The 18,340-nt window shown below is 39.0% G+C and overlaps 1 protein-coding gene across 1 annotated transcript in view; it reads right to left on the bottom strand.

Moving 5' to 3' along the window:
• The window catches only part of LOC142224914 (enhancer of mRNA-decapping protein 4 homolog), a 64,939-nt gene extending 46,599 nt beyond the window's left edge, over window positions 1-18,340 (bottom strand). Inside the window, exons 1-2 of the mRNA XM_075294692.1 lie at window positions 17,818-18,340; window positions 17,522-17,727 (exon numbers count right to left, since the gene is read on the bottom strand). Coding sequence (XP_075150807.1) covers window positions 17,522-17,727; window positions 17,818-18,074 — 463 coding nt within the window. The 5' untranslated portion in view covers window positions 18,075-18,340. The remainder of the gene's footprint in view (window positions 1-17,521; window positions 17,728-17,817) is intronic.

Genomic DNA, 18,340 nt, shown 5'->3' with positions numbered 1-18,340 from the left:
CATTTGGTAGATGGATGCGAGCGACCTATTGCCTTTGCCTCTAGAGCTCTTACGTCAGCCGAGAAGAATTATTCTCAATTGGATAGGGAGGCATTGGCAATCGTTTTTGCAGTGCGCCGTTTCCATGAATATCTGTTTGGCCGTCATTTTAAGCTCATAACAGATAATAAATTTGTATCTGGCGTTTTCTTTTCAATGACTCTATTAATCAAGTTCCTTTATCTAAATTTGTCCATAAAAGCTCGATTAATAATTGTAAAATTAGATGGAACTTTATATAGATTGGAAATATCGTTCATTTTCTCTTGCAACCTGTTTTTGTGCTATTCTTTCATTCCACCGCATTTCGTGGCGGGGTTGCCAAGCGCAACGCAGCTTTAACAACAATTCTCAATGATTACTTGCAGCATCATCAATGCAGACAATTTTTTTCGTAGGCAACGTTAACAATGCGATTATCGTAAAGAAATACAGAATCCCACTACTGGATGGTATTGAAATTAGTTGTACAACAATTCTACAATAAATATACATTTTATTCATACCTTCCGAGCTAGATTCTGTAGTGTCATGAATTGAATTCCCTATTTAATAATTGCATTTATTTACATTTCCTCTTTTGTAACATAGAATATATTTCCAATACAATTCCAATATAACGTTATGCGTAATGTGTACATAATTATGTATTTCCAATATGCATCAATATTCTCATTATAAATAAGAATCTCAGTGAATAAACGGTACAGTAAAAGAATAACCTTCAAAATATCAAGTGTTTTAATTGCCTCGGTTACAACAGTTGGCGACGAGGCTAAAAGTTTTGCCAATATTATATCCGTGATCAAATTTTCTACAAAATGGATGAAGAACAGTTTAAAATTTTTATGGACGTCCACAATCGTTTAATCGAAACAATATCCAGAATGCCGTCGACAAGTCAATCAAGTACTGCGGCTTCCACACCGGTACTTGTGCCCAATTTCGATGTATTTGATTCAACAAAGGAAACCTACAAAAATTATTTTCGAAGGTTCAAAAATTACATCGAAATGAAAAACATAAGTGAGAATAAGGAGTACTGTGCTAAGCTTTTGTTAAATTCGATAGGAGCAAAAATGTTTAATATGGTGGCTGCCTTGGCGGCACCTAAAGAAGGGAGTGCTCTGAAATACGATGAATTGTGCAAAACCTTGGAAGCACATTTATCCCCAAAAATGAACCTCTTGGTTGCACAGCACAAATTTTTGAGCAAGTATCAGACACCAGAACAAACAATTTCGGAATATGTAGCTGCCTTAAGGGAAGAGATTGGAGAGTGTGCTTTTGTGTCCCCATGTAATTGTAGAACGTCAGTGGCGCACAATTTATACGAGGTATAATGGACAACAGTATGAGGGAACAATTGTTACAGTCCGAAGCTGCGGAATTCGACGAAATAGTCAGAAAGGCAATTAGTTTAGAATCTGCTAGAGCTGATGCCCGAACAATGACAAACTCAACGGGGGACGTCAATAAAGTAACTCACATAAACAGGAAGAAAGCAAGTTTCACCAATCGCAAGAAAAACTTTCAAAATACAAAGGTTGATTATGTTAAACTTGGAATCAGTGGATTGTGCCTACGTTGTGCCAAACCTGGCCATTTTGCTAAAGATTGCCGCATTGACAAATCCAAATTAAGTTGTTCTGGATGTGGTAAAGGTGGGCACCTGGCTAAAGTATGTATATCAACGATTATGAATAAAAATATAAACAAAATAGAGGATGAAACAGCATATTCACAAAGTGCACAAAGTGACTATGAAGGTGATGACTACGGGGTGTATACCATAGTGGATGTATATCAAAATGGCTCAGATTCTAGTGCACGTTATATGGCAACAATTGATATCGAAGGAGAGCCAGTGCGATTTGAAATTGATTCCGGTTCTGGATATACTTTTCTTCCCAGGAAAATTTTCAAAAACCTGAATATTAAGAATTCAATCACGTCAACCAACATCGTGTTTCGATCATATACACAGGATACCTTTGTCCCTGATGGGAAAGTTCGGGTAAACGCCAAGTTTAAGGGAGTGTCGATTACGGATGAATTGTACATTGTCCCTGACGTATGTCCTCCACTTGTAGGACGATCATGGATACGTAAACTGAGAATCAATCTTAATGATATCGATAACAATGTACAATCAGTCGAAACCCAAAACGTTGACATATCCAATCAAGCAGTCATCGAGAATATAATCACAGAATTTGCAAGTGTCTTCGAAGAAAAGGTGGGGTGTACACCAGGGTACAACGTATCTCTAAGGCTTAGAGAAGGAACAACACCAATTTACATCAAAGAGAGAAATGTACCCTATTCGTTGCGAGAGCGTGTTGAAGCAGAACTGGACTCACTGGAAAAGGCAGGTATTATCTCGAAAGTTCAAAACTCAGATTGGGGCTCCCCTCTTGTGGTAATACCTAAACCGGACGGTGGTGTCCGGCTTTGCGTGGATTATAAAGTGGGTGTAAACCCGAAATTAGTTGATGCACATTATCCTATAAGACGCATCGAAGAAATCTTTAGTAGCCTACGTGATTCGAAATGCTTTTGTCGCCTCGATCTATACAAGGCTTATCTGCATATCCCAGTAGATGAGGAATCCAGTATTATACAAACAATTTCGACACATCGAGGAACCTACCGGATGCAAAGGCTGTCCTTCGGCATAAAAACAGCGCCAGCGGAATTCAATCGGGTGATTGACCAAATTCTGCGAGACGTCCCTAATACTGAATCCTATTTCGATGATATCATCGTGCATGGTAAGTCAACTGAAGAATGTGTTACTAATCTAAAAAGATGTTTGAGACAATTGCAGAAGTATGACTTACATCTAAATCGAAAGAAATGTTCATTTTTGAAAGAAAGTATCGAATTTTTGGGGCACGTCATCGAACACAACAAAGTAAAAAAATCGCCATCAAAAGTAGAGGCAATTATCAATATGCCTCCACCAGGAAATATCGATGAAGTACGGCGTTTTTTGGGGATGGCAACGTACTACGGCCGTTTCGTACCAAATATTTCAACAATTAGTGCACCTTTACGAGAGCTTCTAAGGAATAATGCTAAATTTAGATGGTCACCAGGATGCAAAAAATCATTCGAAAAAATTAAAGCGGAATTGGTTAGTGATAGAGTTTTGTATCCTTTCCATCCACTATTGCCTATTCAGGTGGCTTGCGATGCGGGACCAACAGGTATCGGTGGGGTTCTGTCACATTTGGTAGATGGATGCGAGCGACCTATTGCCTTTGCCTCTAGAGCTCTTACGTCAGCCGAGAAGAATTATTCTCAATTGGATAGGGAGGCATTGGCAATCGTTTTTGCAGTGCGCCGTTTCCATGAATATCTGTTTGGCCGTCATTTTAAGCTCATAACAAATAATCAGCCGATAATGCGAATATTTCATCAAACAGCAAAACTACCACATATGACATCAGCACGCTTGCAACGGTATGCAGCCTATTTATCAGGCTTCGATTATGAGGTGGAATTTAAAAAAGGCTCAGAAAACGTTAATGCAGATTGTCTCTCAAGAGCACCGTTGCCTACAAACTCATCATCTGTATGTCCATTTGATAGAGAAGTACGTCATATATGCCACTTGAGTGTGCAACAAATTGGAAACCGGCATATAAATTTTCAAACAATTCAAAACGAAACATCTACAGATATTGAACTATCAAACATATTGGAAGAGCTACGTAGTAAGAATATTGAATCGGAGTACACTATTGAAGACAACGTTTTGTTACGAGGACATCGAGTTGTGGTACCAAAAACCTTACAAGAGCAAGTGCTACGAGAGCTCCATTCAACCCATGTCGGGATTACAAAAATGAAACAATTGGCACGTCGTTATGTGTATTGGAAGAATATCGACAAAGACATAGAACACTTGGTGCGCTCTTGTACTTCATGTGCGAAAATTAGGAATTCCCCTCCGAAAGCTGAAGTGCACCCTTGGGATGAACCGACTTTTAATTGGCAAAGGGTCCACATCGACTACGCGGGACCAATTCAAGGCAATCATTTTCTGGTAGTTGTGGACGCGAAATCGAAATGGGCTGGAATCGGAATAACTAAATCCGCACCAACTTCTGCGTCGACGATAAAAATTTTGGAAGAAATATTTTCAAGAAATGGAATCCCGGTTATCTTGGTTTCGGATAATGCGTCAATTTTCACTGGTGAGGAATTCTCCTTTTTCTGTAAAAAATATTCAATTTTCCAAAAGTTTATCGCTCCGGGCCATCCAGCCACTAATGGGCTGGTAGAGAGAAATGTACAGACGCTAAAGCGCAGAATAGTGGCTATGTCTGAGGAAGTCCAGTCGATCAATGAAAAAATTAGAGAAATATTATTTAAATACCGTGCAAATACCGTGAAAAATGGTAAGACTCCTTCAGAACAATATTTGGGAAGGCAAATTAGATCCCAGCTGGACACACTTAAACCCCCAATAATTGGTAAAAACCAGATGTCTTACAAAAGTGTTAGGAAGCTTAAAGTTGGCGATAGAGTGCAAGTTCGAATTTATAAAAATAATAAAAACTGTTGGGAATTTGGGATAATATTAGCAAAACTCGGCGAATTACATTACATCATTAAGCTCGACAGTGGATATGTATTGAAAAGACATATAAATCAACTTTGTTCCACACAAGTCCCACCAGACAACAATAATGGCAGCATTGAGCCGGAGTCAAGTTTAGAGGCGCCATCTTCTAGACAGGATAACATATTGGATAATTTAGTATGGATGGGAAATTCTCAAACGTCGCATTCGCAACATCAAACATCAGTGCACGAACCAGACGATTCAAATCAAAGCCAAGCTATTGAGCCACAACGTCAAGAAGAACGTACAACGCAAACTCCACCAAATATTGTTGAGCAATCGCCGGTACACACGGCAACTACACCAACTACACCTGAATTAGCTCGCCGGATTTCAAAGAGATCTAAGAAGATGCCAACACATTTAAGGGACTACATTGTATCCAATCAAGTTCCAAATACTTCTAAAGAACCACCATTCCACACGTCGGGAGCACTAACCAGTACCGATACGGCTAGCCGAGTATCAACTAGACTCAGGAAAATACCCACACATTTCAAAAACTATGTTGTAGAATCTGATTAATATTTTTTTTAATATTACTCTATAAATCGTATATGAATAACTCTTATAATGTTTAAATAAGTGGGGGAGAATTGTAGTGTCATGAATTGAATTCCCTATTTAATAATTGCATTTATTTACATTTCCCCTTTTGTAACATAGAATATATTTCCAATACAATTCCAATATAACGTTATGCGTAATGTGTACATAATTATGTATTTCCAATATGCATCAATATTCTCATTATAAATAAGAATCTCAGTGAATAAACGGTACAGTAAAAGAATAACCTTCAAAATATCAAGTGTTTTAATTGCCTCGGTTACAACAGATTCTTACCAAATTACTATAGCAACTTGATACTGATTGTAATTATAAGTATTTTTTCTGATTTAAATAAATATTTTTCATTAATTGGCGGCTATACATGAGTCGACATATTCGTCGACAAAAAATGGCCGGCTTCATTCTCTGATCGGCGCACGGAAATGAATGTTGGCACACCAGATGTCGAAAAAAAGTCTCAAAATTGAGCACAAATTGCTCATATTGCTCATATTGCGCTTCGCGGACTAAATTTTCAATCATAATAAAACTTCTCTACAATAAATCTAAGCCGAAGATTATTGGTATATACCATTGAATCATAAAATTCAGGAAAATAAAATATTTCCAAGGAAAAGATGAAGATAAAAGATATGCCTATGAGTATAATGTATAGTAAACAGTGTGGATGATATGAAATCCCTCAATTCTATTATAATTCAAGTGAATGCTTTATATTTACGCAAACAAACTTAAAGCAACAAATAGTGTACCTGTTATACTGAAACCAAAGAACAATCAGAACAGTGACATGACAGAGAGAGATGTGAGAGAGAAAATTAAGCCGTCGGATCTCAGTATGCAAGTGAGAAGAATAGCAAAGAGATATGATGGAGCAATCAGGTGTGAGAATGAAAACGATCTTAATGCTTCAACGGATGAAATAAATAAGAAGATGGGCGACGAATACGAGCTCCCAAGATGAGGAACCCAAAGTTAATGATAGTTGGAATGAATGAGGATTTGGAAAAGAATCTAGAATAAAAGCTATTAAAACGCAAAATGATATTGAAGTTAATCATCTGAAGTGTGTTAAGGTATACAAATCACATAAAACTCCAAGAGTGTATAACGCAATAGTTGAAACAGATGGGGAAGGATTTAATCAAAAAATTCAAAGAAAAAAATTAAATATTGAATGGGACAGATGTCCAGTATATGAAAGTTCTGCGTTGTTTCAAATGTTGGGGATTTAATCATACCTCGAAATTCTGCAAAACTATTGAGCAAGTGTGTGCAAAGTGTGGAGAGAACGGTCATTCGTTTAGATAATGCCAAAGTAACTTAAATAAATGCGTAAACTGTGAAAAGGCAAAGGAAAGACTGCATTTAACAGATATTAGCGCCAATCATGACAGCAGAAGTAACGATTGTCAATTTTAAAACGGAAAATGAAGTTTGAGGCGGAGAGAGAAGCATATTAGCAAAAATAATAAGGATATTGTATCTGAATATTGGAGGATTATGTGCGAAATTTACAGAACTGGAAGTTATGTGTTTAGAAGCAAATTTGGATTTCATATGTTTATCGGAAACTCATTTAACTGCTGATATTGACAGCAACGAATTGTATTTAGAAAATTTTAATTTACTGCGTTGTGACAGCATTTCTCGAAACACAGGAGGTGTTTGTATTTATTTTCACAAAAAATGGCAAGTTAGGATGATTGATACTAAATCGATAGTGTTGTGGCTTTCACAAATTACACTATTTCCTAAAGGGTCATCAAACAAGAGCAAATAGTTACTCTCAATTGCTATTTCTGTTCTCTTTATTTCTGGTTGTTATACTAGTAACGATATGCTGCTAACTTGGATGCCGTTATAAACTTCGACTATGTCTACTGCTGGTCATAAAATTATTTACATTGACCATATCAATTCTAACAAACGGTTTCTGCCAAAGAGTAAAACGAAAATAAATATGTTGAAGGTAGAGAAAATAATTGTTCGTCCATCGTCTATCATCAGCTCGCTGTGTATATGAAAAAACTTGGATGGACAGTTATCGATCATAGTACAAGCTAAGCACATTACTTTTTACGCAATAAAGTATAGTCAATTGAATTGAAACTAAATTGCCAAAAGTGAATTTTATTTAATTTGGATTTAGACTCGCACTTTACAAGTAGGAAAAAGCTCCTGCTTCACCAGATAGAAAGAAAAATCTGGTGGATGAGGATCGAAGTTATTTATGAAGGAAAGAAATTGTATTTGGTGGTATTATATAGATCCCCAAATCGTCAATAGACAATAGAAGAAGAAATAGAGAGTTTCCAGAGTAATAAAACTTACATAATTATGGGGGATTTCAATATCAACTGGTTTGAAGATAGTAACCATAAAAGAAAACTGAAAGAAATTATAACGGATAATTACTTCAAACAACTTATAAACGAACCATCCCGAATAACAGATAATTCGTCGACTCTAATTGATTACACTATAACCAACATGGATAAAATAATCGTTAAAATAAATAGAAGCATGAAGATTAGTGATCATGAGTCATTGCAAATTGATATACCTGTGGAAACTGAAACAAAGTATGCTGGGCGAAATATCATAAAAGCAACTCTACTTTGAGGAGGGCGATTATGAATAGCGAATTAGCTAAAGCTGACCAAAGGCTTCCAATAAATGAATTTGCACAGATATTCGTCAATGACATCAATAATGCACTGAAAGCTATGGAAATAAATAGAGGACCAAAAAGCGTATATGATAAATGGTTCACAGTTTATTTAAAAGAAATGAAGATGGAAAAAATAAGATTATATAACATAGCTTTATGGTACAATAATGAATTTCACTGGGCCAACTATCGTGTATTTAGAAATGAATACACCAAACATTTAAGAGTATGTAAAGGAAACTATATAAACAATAAAATAAACGAATGCAGCAATCAAAAGGATATGTGGAGAGCAATAAAGAAATTTGTTTTGAAAAAAGAGGATGATTACGTACACGAAATCGAACTGAATGGGAGAATCGTTACACAAGATGTTAAAATAGCAGAAGAATTGAACTCATTCTTTATAAAAAGCGTCGAAGATATTTCAAAATATATACCATACGTTAAATATGAGAACAACATTAATGAAAACTTAAATTCTGTTTTCAAATTTAAGAAAGTAACTCTGAAGAATCCAAACGAAATGCGGCCGGTAAATATGCTACCGACATTAAGTAAATTAATAGATAAAATTGGGCATAAACAGCTGAATGCATATTTTGAGAAGAATTTATTACTGTATGAGAAGCAATCGGGATTTAGAAGTAACCACAGCTGCGAAGCTCTTATAAATCTCGTAGTATTAATGTGGAAAATAGATATTGGAAGAAAAAACTGTATAGCTGCTGTATTTCTTGATTTAAAGAGAGCATTCGCAGTTAAAGCAAGCAGCTTCGTTGAGCCTTAGCTGTGTAGACATCGTGTGCTGTGAAGAAAAACATATTTGCTATTGTAGTGTGCACGTTTTGCATTGTAACGTTGGAAACATCTTGACAATTTTTTTTGTCTTGTTGATTGTGAGCTGTTTAATTTTGTAAATTTGGTGCGAGTGGTTGTGCAAAATTAACTGTTGGCCATTGTGGAGGCCATGGAAAGAGGTGTGGATGAGAAGGCTGGGCCTTCAAAGTCTATGATTGTGTGTCATATTGATGCTGATAATAAATGTAATAAAAAGAAGTTGACAAAACCTGTAAAAGGTAGAAATGGTGGGCTGGCTATTGCTAATCAAGGTCAAGAAACCGAGATGGGGGTTGACGAGACTACGAGTGATGTGAGGCTGATTGACGATGGTGTGAATGTGACAAAAAAATACAAGACCGCGTGATGAGACGATGGTGCACGAAAGCAAGAAAAGGAGGGTTAACGATTCTTTGGTAAGATATTCCAATGATCACACAGGTGAGCCGTATGTATTGGTAGACACGTCTGAGGTGGATAACTGTACAAATAAAAAGGTGAAAAATGGTCTCTATTTTGTGCAAAAAATAAGAGACATCAAGTCTGATGAGTTTAGTAATATTAAGAAAATTGATGCCATTGGGGTTACTTTATACAAGCTGACTTTTGAAGATGTTCAGTTAGCGAATAAATTTTTAGACAATGAAGAGTTGAGGAAGAGAAAGTTAAGGGCTTTTGTCCCTAGAAACTTTATTGGACCATTGGACTTAAAAAATATATTAAATTTTCTAGAGTGGAGTCATAGTTAAAACGAACAATCTTTGCAGAAACTTTACAATTGTTTCAGTTTACTTGCCTCCATCCCTACCATTATATCTTCTGGCCAGTGAAATGGGGAGATTATGTAATTTTTTGGATCGGCATGAGAACGTTATTCTAATGGGTGATTTTAATGCCCGCAACGCTGTATGGGGTAATACTATTACCAATAGAAAAGGGAAAGAGTTGGAAACCATAATAGGCTATTCGAGATTAAAGTGCATTAATACTAATGGCTGCACTTTCAGAAGGAATGATGGTTCTAAGGGTTCAGTGCTTGATCTTACTTTCATCATTTCCGATTTGGAGGGATCATGGAATGTGAGCGACTGTTATCTTGGCGGGAGCAGACATTTCCCCATCACGGTTATACTAAACACTAAAAGAAAACCTAAGACAAGATTTTTATCGAGGAATAAACTTATGATGTCGCTTTCGAAGCTTGAACTGGAGCCTGATTTTGATCTTATTCAGAAGTCGATGAAAGATGAAGTAGAGTTTGCGTCGTATGTGATACCAGAGGGGCGTAGCCCTAAGTTCTGGTGGAGTGAGGAACTCAAGGTTTGCTTTCGCAGGCAGTGGGCGGCTGCGAAGAAAGCCAGGCTTTTTTTCCTCCTACATTAATCTGGAATATGCTAGAACAGAGACGGATAAGTGGAAGAAGGCGGTTGCTGAGGTTCTCAAATTGGGTGATGCAGAGGTCTCTGTGTACAATGGGCTACCACAGGGGAGCTGTTTGTCGCCACTACTGTTTAACCTATATACAGCTGATTTACATGCCCTAGAGGATGGAAACACAATAATCTTTCAATATGCAGATGACTTTATTGTTATGTCTTACCATCGGGACTTTGCTGTGGCAAGATCTAATCTCATTGGAAAGATAAGAGAGTTTATGTACGCCTGCAAAACTCTTAACTTATCGTTTAACCCTTCTAAATCGAATACGATGTGAGAAATGGCTTCAAAAACATTGATCTGGTCATTGAAGGAACCAGAGTTGAACAGACGAAGAGTTTTCGATTTCTGGGTAGAATTATTTCCAACTCGTTGTCGATCAAGTATCATTATGAATCTATTCGAAGGAAACGCAAAACCGTGTTAATATGCTCAAGTGTCTCACTTCCATACGAGGCGGGCTGCACCCCAATGTGAGGTTAAATGTATACAAGAGTATTGTAAGATCGAAAATTGAATATGCCAGGACAACATCGGCTCATGCCCCGAAAAGTGTTAACTTAAGGGTAGAGAGATTGCAGACGGACATGTTGAGGAGAAGCCTGGGTGTGGCCAGATCCTCCCCGACTCATATGGTTTATGCCTTGGCTCACGAGCTCCCCCTGAATTTAGAGCAGTTTATCTTACGGCGAAAGAACTCATTAAGGTGAAGGTCAAGGATGTGGTACTTTATGGACTAATCTCGGATAATCCAAGAGTCAACTCCAGTTATAGTCATGTTTACTATGAATTTCCTCACATATTTGATAGTATTAAACGCATTTCTAAGCCTTTAACACCTAGAAAAGTGACTGTCAGACTCAATCCCAGACAATCCCACGGCGGCGGGTTCTACGCACCGGATTGACCCGATGGATACCAGCCATCGGCCAGCGGCTGCCACCTCAGTGTACGTGTTGTCTCGTCCGTTTTTTCGTGTTGGAGAAGGTGCATCCCGGGGAGCCTTCTCCGCCTGCTTTTGGTCCGAGCCGGGATAGAGGAAAACCCCGGACCATGGTACTGTGCCTTCTGCCGAAATCGAATTCACCATCGCTCGGTTTTGGTGAGGTGTAACCGGTGCATGGAATGGGTGCACTTCCGGAACTGCTCCGGCCTAACATCGCTGCGGGAGTATAGTCAAACTGACTTCGTGGCAGGATGCTGTGCCAATGACAGCAGCAGTGGGTCATCTGATTATGTGACCCCACCGACTTCTCCCGCACAACAATATTCTCCGCCGCAGCATCTTACACCGAATATTGTTGTACCAGTTCCGGAGAGTGCATCATTTTTGCAATTTAATTGCAACGGGCTCCGTGGTAAGATTAGTGAGATCGTAGACTTTATGAATCGGAAAAGGATAAGGGTCGCGGCGATCCAGGAAACAAAGCTGAATCCCACCTGCAGCCTACGACATATTGATGGGTACAATGTCCTACGGAAGGATCGCACAAGAAATGGAGGTGGTGGCCTGGCTTTCATATTACACCGTTCCGTGCAGTATAGACCTATCACGCTTGTGCTAGACACTAATGACCCGTACATGGAATGTATGGGGGTAGCAGTTAAGTGTGGGGCTGCCGAGATAGAGCTATACAATGTGTACATACCGCCGGTTGGTAGCTGTGCTCCAGGTTATAGCCCAAACATTGAGTGGCTGTTGAGCGGGCATAACCGATTGGTTCTAGGAGATTTTAATGCCCACCATGAACTTTGGCATTCTCTCCTGGGTAATGACCAGAGGGGCATAGCTTTGGCAGAGCAGATAGGCGACTCCACATTTTGCACGGTGAACGAAGAGGCCCCCACGAGAATTATGGGTGACTGCTGGTCTGATAAATGACGTCTCCTGGCAACCCGTCATTTCATTGGGTTCGGACCACCTCCCCATAATTCTCACCATCAACCGACCCTCCGATTTCATAACCTCTGAACGCCGGACGTTTATTAATCAAAAGAAAGCCAACTGGGAAGGCTTCAGAGAATACACCGATCGCCGCTTCAGTGAGCTCCCGTCCCCCTCACATGTTCATGTTGCCCAGAGGGAGTTCCGGGACATCATCAACGCAGCAGCCGCTCGCTTCATACCCGCTGGTCGAATTGCCCAAGTGAGGCCCAACTTCCCAGCCGAAGCGGCGGGACTCGCAGACGAGCGTGATGAACGCCGTCGTGCTAACCCTGCTGATCCTAGAATCAGAGAACTAAATCTAGAGATTAGTAAGATAGTCGACGTGCACAAGCAGAACACTTGGTTAGAGCACCTGAAGCAATGTAACTTAGGAACAGGAACTGGTAAATTGTGGTCAACAGTTAGAGCCCTCTCGAACCCCTCCACAAGGGATGATGGGATTTCAGTCACATTTGGCGACGTGACTGTGACTGATCCGAAGAGGTGCGCCAAATACTTCAACCGACAGTTTGTCGAGCATCCCGAGAGTGATAGAGCGAAAAGGAGAGCCACCCGTGGTGTACGTGGTCTCCGAGCCGATGACACACCACAATTTACTGCAGCCGAAGTTACCAATGTCATCAACAGCGCGAAACCATCTAAGGCGCTGGGCCCTGACGGAATTTCAATGCTAATGCTGAAGCATCTGGGAATACTGGGAATTGAGTACCTGACCAGACTCCTCAATTTGTCTTTGGAATCACACATTATACCCGATGTCTGGAAAATGGGAAGGGTGATTCCACTACTGAAACCGGGCAAAGATTCGAGCAAAGGTGAATCGTACAGACCGATATCCCTTCTTTCGCCAGTTGCCAAGACACTTGAGGCATTACTCCTCCCCAGCCTTGTGGAGAATTTTCCAGCTGCCCACCATCAACATGGATTCCGTAAGGTACATAGTACGACAACAGCCTTACATGCCATTTCGACACATATTAATAAGGGACTTAACCAGCCCAGGCCGTGTCATAGGACGGTCCTCGTGGCGCTTGACCTATCGAAAGCATTCGATACGGTCAACCATGCCACATTATTTGAGGACATCGAGAATACGTCCCTACCGTCAGGAGCGAAGCGTTGGGTGCTGAATTATATGTGTGGACGCCAGTCGTACGTGGAATTCAGGGACAGAAAGTCAAGACCGCGTAGAGTTAAACAGGGAGTTCCCCAAGGTGGGGTGATATCTCCGGCACTGTTTAACCTCTACATGTCCTCGATTCCACCCCCTCCTGACGGCGTCGAGATTGTATCATATGCGGATGACTGTACAATCTTGGCATCTGGGCCCAATGTTGATGACATTTGCGATCGGTTGAACGTCTACATAGCTAATCTTACCAGTTATTTCACTGCGAGAAACTTGAGGATATCCCCCACCAAATCCTCAGCCACACTATTTACTACATGGACGGCAGAAGTGCGCAGGCAGTTGAATATCAGAGTCGATGGAGTAATAATTCCGACCACAAATTACCCCAAGATTCTTGGGGTCACATTCGACAGCCTTTTTAGGTCATCTGCCCATGCCACTGCAATTTGTAATAAGCTCCGTGGTAGAAACAAGGTCCTCAAGTCACTTGCCGGCAGTACTTGGGGTGCGGACAAAGAAACCTTGCTAACTACTTATAAGGCAATTGGCCGGTCAGTTGTAAACTATGCAACGCCAGTGTGGACACCGCAGACTAGTGATACGCAGTGGAATAACATACAAACCTGCCAGAACGCTGCTCTTAGAACTGCGACTGGGTGTCTCCGCAGCACACCCCTGGATCACCTTTATGTGGAGACAAAGATCATCCCTGTGCGAAGACACAACTACATGTTGTCAAAGCAGTATCTCCTGGGTTGTTATCGCAGTAATCATCCAAACCACCATCTTATGGATACACAACCACCACCCAGGAACGTAAGGGTTGATATACATAATCTAGAGCGCGAGATCCAGCGCTATAAAAGAGAGCCTCTAGATCAAGCAGCGTACCAGGCAGGTTTGAACAGGATTCATGAGGATACTGTAGCTGAAGCGGTGAGAAGCTACAAGGTTAATCCTGTTCTTGGAGTCCGACCACCGCCCATAGCACCGGAGGAAAGAGACCTCCCACGGCAGACTAGGGTAGTTTTGGCCCAATTAAGATCAGGCAAGTGCAGCCGCCTCAATTCCTACTTATCGGTGATTGATAGCAGCGTAGCTGACGTTTGTCCAATTTGCAACCAAGGGCCACACGACACGCGTCATCTTTTCTCTTGCCCAGCCAAACCAACCCGACTTACCACCAGATCACTCTGGACACACCCCACCTTAGTCGCAGAGTTCCTTGATCTGCCAACAAGCTGATGTACCAAGCGTATAACATGAAATGGATGAGATCACAATAAACTGTTACAACAACAACAACAACTGTCAGACTCAACCTGTTGCCTAACGGGAAGATGAATTACCCCAATGAGGTATTGAAATCTATCTATCTCAGCGCAATTGCTGACTATAAGAATTTTAATTTTACTGTCTATGCTACCGATGCTTCGGTTTCTACACATTCAATTGGCTGTGGTATTGTCAATGTGTCTACGAATCAACGCTTTCTTTTCAGAATCGGTTTCGCTGCTTCATCCACTTTTGGAGAGTTATGGGCCTTATTGAAGGCTCTGGAGGTTGCCATTGAAGACGAAGATGATAATTGTGTACTGTTCACGGATAGACTTGCTGCGTGCAAGATTATTGCCAGTGATAACACAAAGAATTACATTGCTGAACTATTTCATCAAAAACATCACGAATCTAATATCAACAAATGTCATGTTGTCTGGATTCCAGGACACAGAGGACTAAGCATTAATGAGAGCGCAGATGAAACAGCTAAGCTTGCTGCGGAGCTTGGTGCTCCCATTGAGCCGAAACTTACACCTGAAGAGGGCCTGAACATGATCCGAACGTCCCTGTGGAATAGTTGGAATTCTGAATACAAGAAAATTGCTCTTAGCAAGAGTGTAAGAGCCAGCAAATTAATTGATGATGTTAGAAAGAAGCCGTGGTTTTCGAAATCTATGGTCAACCCCCAAGAAGCCAAAATAATCAATCGTCTGTTTACAGCCCGCACGTATGACAAACCATTTCTGATGAAAATTGGAGCCATTAGCTCAGATGTGTGCAATGTATGTTTTGATGCGGAGTCAACGCATCATACGATTTTTGAATGCAGAAAATTTAACGATTTGAGATTGAAATATAACATGTTTAGCCGTTTTAATGATGTCCATGATATTCTTGCGACAAAGGATGTTGATTTATACAAATCGCTCGCTAATTTTATCATTGATACTAACGTTTCAATTTGATTGCTACTGACAAGACTGATATGGAAATAATCTGTGATATTTTATGGTTTATTCCGATTCGATGCTATGTGATGACACAATTGATCTGTGATATATACATATATATATAGTTATATATATATATATACCTGCATAAGTTTATGCTGTCGATACATTTATGGTATTTAATATCTACATTTTTATACTGCTGATAATGGGAAGATGACGTCAAATTTTCGTTTTTTACTGTTAATATGCACTAGTTATACCACTCACACCTGGTTTTTGGAGTTTTACTTAAACCGGGTTCGATTACCCATAATCGGGGCCTTGTTGTTTTCCTGGCTCAACGAATGTTTTTCTTTTTTCTTTCCGGTGTAGTATGGAGTCTACATCGATCGAGGTCTACAACCTGGCGTTTTAATGTCGAATAGACATTGCCAATAATTAATCAAAACCCCAAAAAAAGAGAGCATTCGAAATAATAGATAGAGAGATTTTATTCCTCAAACTAAAAAGCTATGGTACTGAATTATGCTGGTTTACATCTTATTTAAATAACTGATACCAAAAAACCAAATGTGGCGAGCAATTTTCTAATCCGAAACTCAATAATTCAGGGGTCCCTCAAGGTGCGGTATTGGGTACCTTACTTTTCTTGATCTATATAAATGATTTGGAATCAGTGGTAATGAATTCAAACGTTTACATGTTTGCTGAAGATACACTAATATATGTTGTTGGAAAAACCCCTGAGGAATGTGTACGTAAACTGAACGAGGATTTAGCTAGTGTTGATAAATATTTAAAAATGAATAAGATAAAACTAAATGTTGAAAAAAACAAAGGCAATGATAATAAACGGATCTACATCGGAGCAAGTTAGGATGGTGCTGAAATCGAAAAAGTTGAGGAGATAAAATATTTGGGAGTTATAATGGATAGAAAACTGAACTTTGTATCACATTTCAACTACATTTGCAAGAAAATATCGAAAAAAGTTGCGTTTTTAAGAAGAATCAGATACAGTTTATCAATGGCTACAGCTATATATATTTTTAACACAACTATAAAGGCCTATTTCGACTATTGCTCTACAATACCGTTTCTCGGTACACAACAAATGAGAGATCGACTTCAAAAACTACAAAATAGAGGAATGCGTTGTATACTACAAAGTCATCGCCTTACCCATATTAACGAAATGTTGAAAAATTTGCAATGGTTATCAGTGAATCAACGATTAACAATGAATGTTTTATTATTCATTTTCAAAACTAAACATGGAATGATGCCGAAATACATGGAACAATTTTTGAATTATGTTGCGGATATTCAACCGTACAATCTTAGAAATGTTATGGATTTCAGACTTGATTTTTCGTCAACAAACTTTGGCCAAAACCTACTGTTCTACAAGGGACTTAACATTTTTAATGGAATGCCTCAAGAATTGAAAAATGAAAACAACATTTTTGTATTCAAACGTAAAATGATTACATATGCAAAAGATTTTAGAAATTTCAATTTGTACTTATTAAGTTAATGTATTGCATATAATAGCTTATTGCTAAATAAATCAATCAATCAATTTAAACCAAAAGTGGCTATTGTTAGAGCCATCCAGCATTTAAATTTGAACAAATACTTTGTTATCGTGACACTGCACGTTATCGTGATACTGGTATTGTTGCATCGCGTCCAAAAAGTGTACGAAAAAAATACGGTGCAATACATATTGATTAATTCGAAATCTAAACTGATTTTAAAATTTTACTTTATATCCCACATTTTTTGCAATAAAACAAAAATAGCAATCAAAATAAACAAATATAGCCATTTACTTTGATGCATTACATATCAGACGCATCATTCCTATTCGACTCACTCGGTATATAGCATGGGTATTTGACAATCTTACAGGGCACTTGGAAGTATAGGGCTTATAATACAAGAATTTTATATCGTATTTCATCAAATCATATAATTTCAACTGTACAAAATATTACATTCTTACCGTTTATTACATATGCAATATGCTTTTCATCTATATGAACTGCTATTAAATGGCCTGGATAGTTCTTTACTTCCCACTTGTAGTCAACAATGTTTTTCAATTTGACTTTTGAAGAGCCATGATCGTGTTTACCAGGATTTGCAATTACTCGAACATTTCTATTGCTTATCTCTTGACAACATTGTTTATCCCCTGGCTTAAAGGAACTAGGAAAGAAAAGTTATATAGTACATAGCTTCGATTATTTGAACTTTAGCATGGCTTTAGAACTTGCCAAATGTAACAGTTTCACCTACATTATGACTGTGCTGTTATTTAATCCACCATCAATATTTTCTGATTTCAAGGGAGGAGTTGGACTGGCACTCATGATTATAAAATTAGAATAGTCTGGTAATTGCGAATCAAGCAGGTTTGCCGACTCAGTTGCACTACGAATTGCTTTCAGATTTCTGTTTTTGGAATCGTGGTTTAATTTTTTGCCAGTACCACACCTTTGTATCTTAAAAAGAGATTTTCGTACTTCATTCACAGTCAATAAGACAGTCAACATTTACAATATACTCCACAATAGATGTCCAATTCGATCAGCAGAACATCAAGAAGACAATCCCACAAATTTGTATGTAGCTATTTGGCTGGCTGAATCCCGACTGTTCTCAAGCTTATATTAGTTGTTTCGACGCTCGTAAATGATATATGAAAATTATATGTTATTGCGTACAAGCTATCTTCACTTTAATGCAAATATAAACTCTGTCCTCCAATTTTTTCGCAACTTGTTTTGCACTAAAAATTATGCCGCATCAAGCGTCAGGG

Source organism: Haematobia irritans, chromosome 2 (assembly GCF_050003625.1).
Source record: "Haematobia irritans isolate KBUSLIRL chromosome 2, ASM5000362v1, whole genome shotgun sequence".
NCBI classification, from domain to species: Eukaryota; Metazoa; Arthropoda; class Insecta; order Diptera; family Muscidae; genus Haematobia; species Haematobia irritans.
This window is presented reverse-complemented; position numbering and strand designations above follow the sequence as displayed.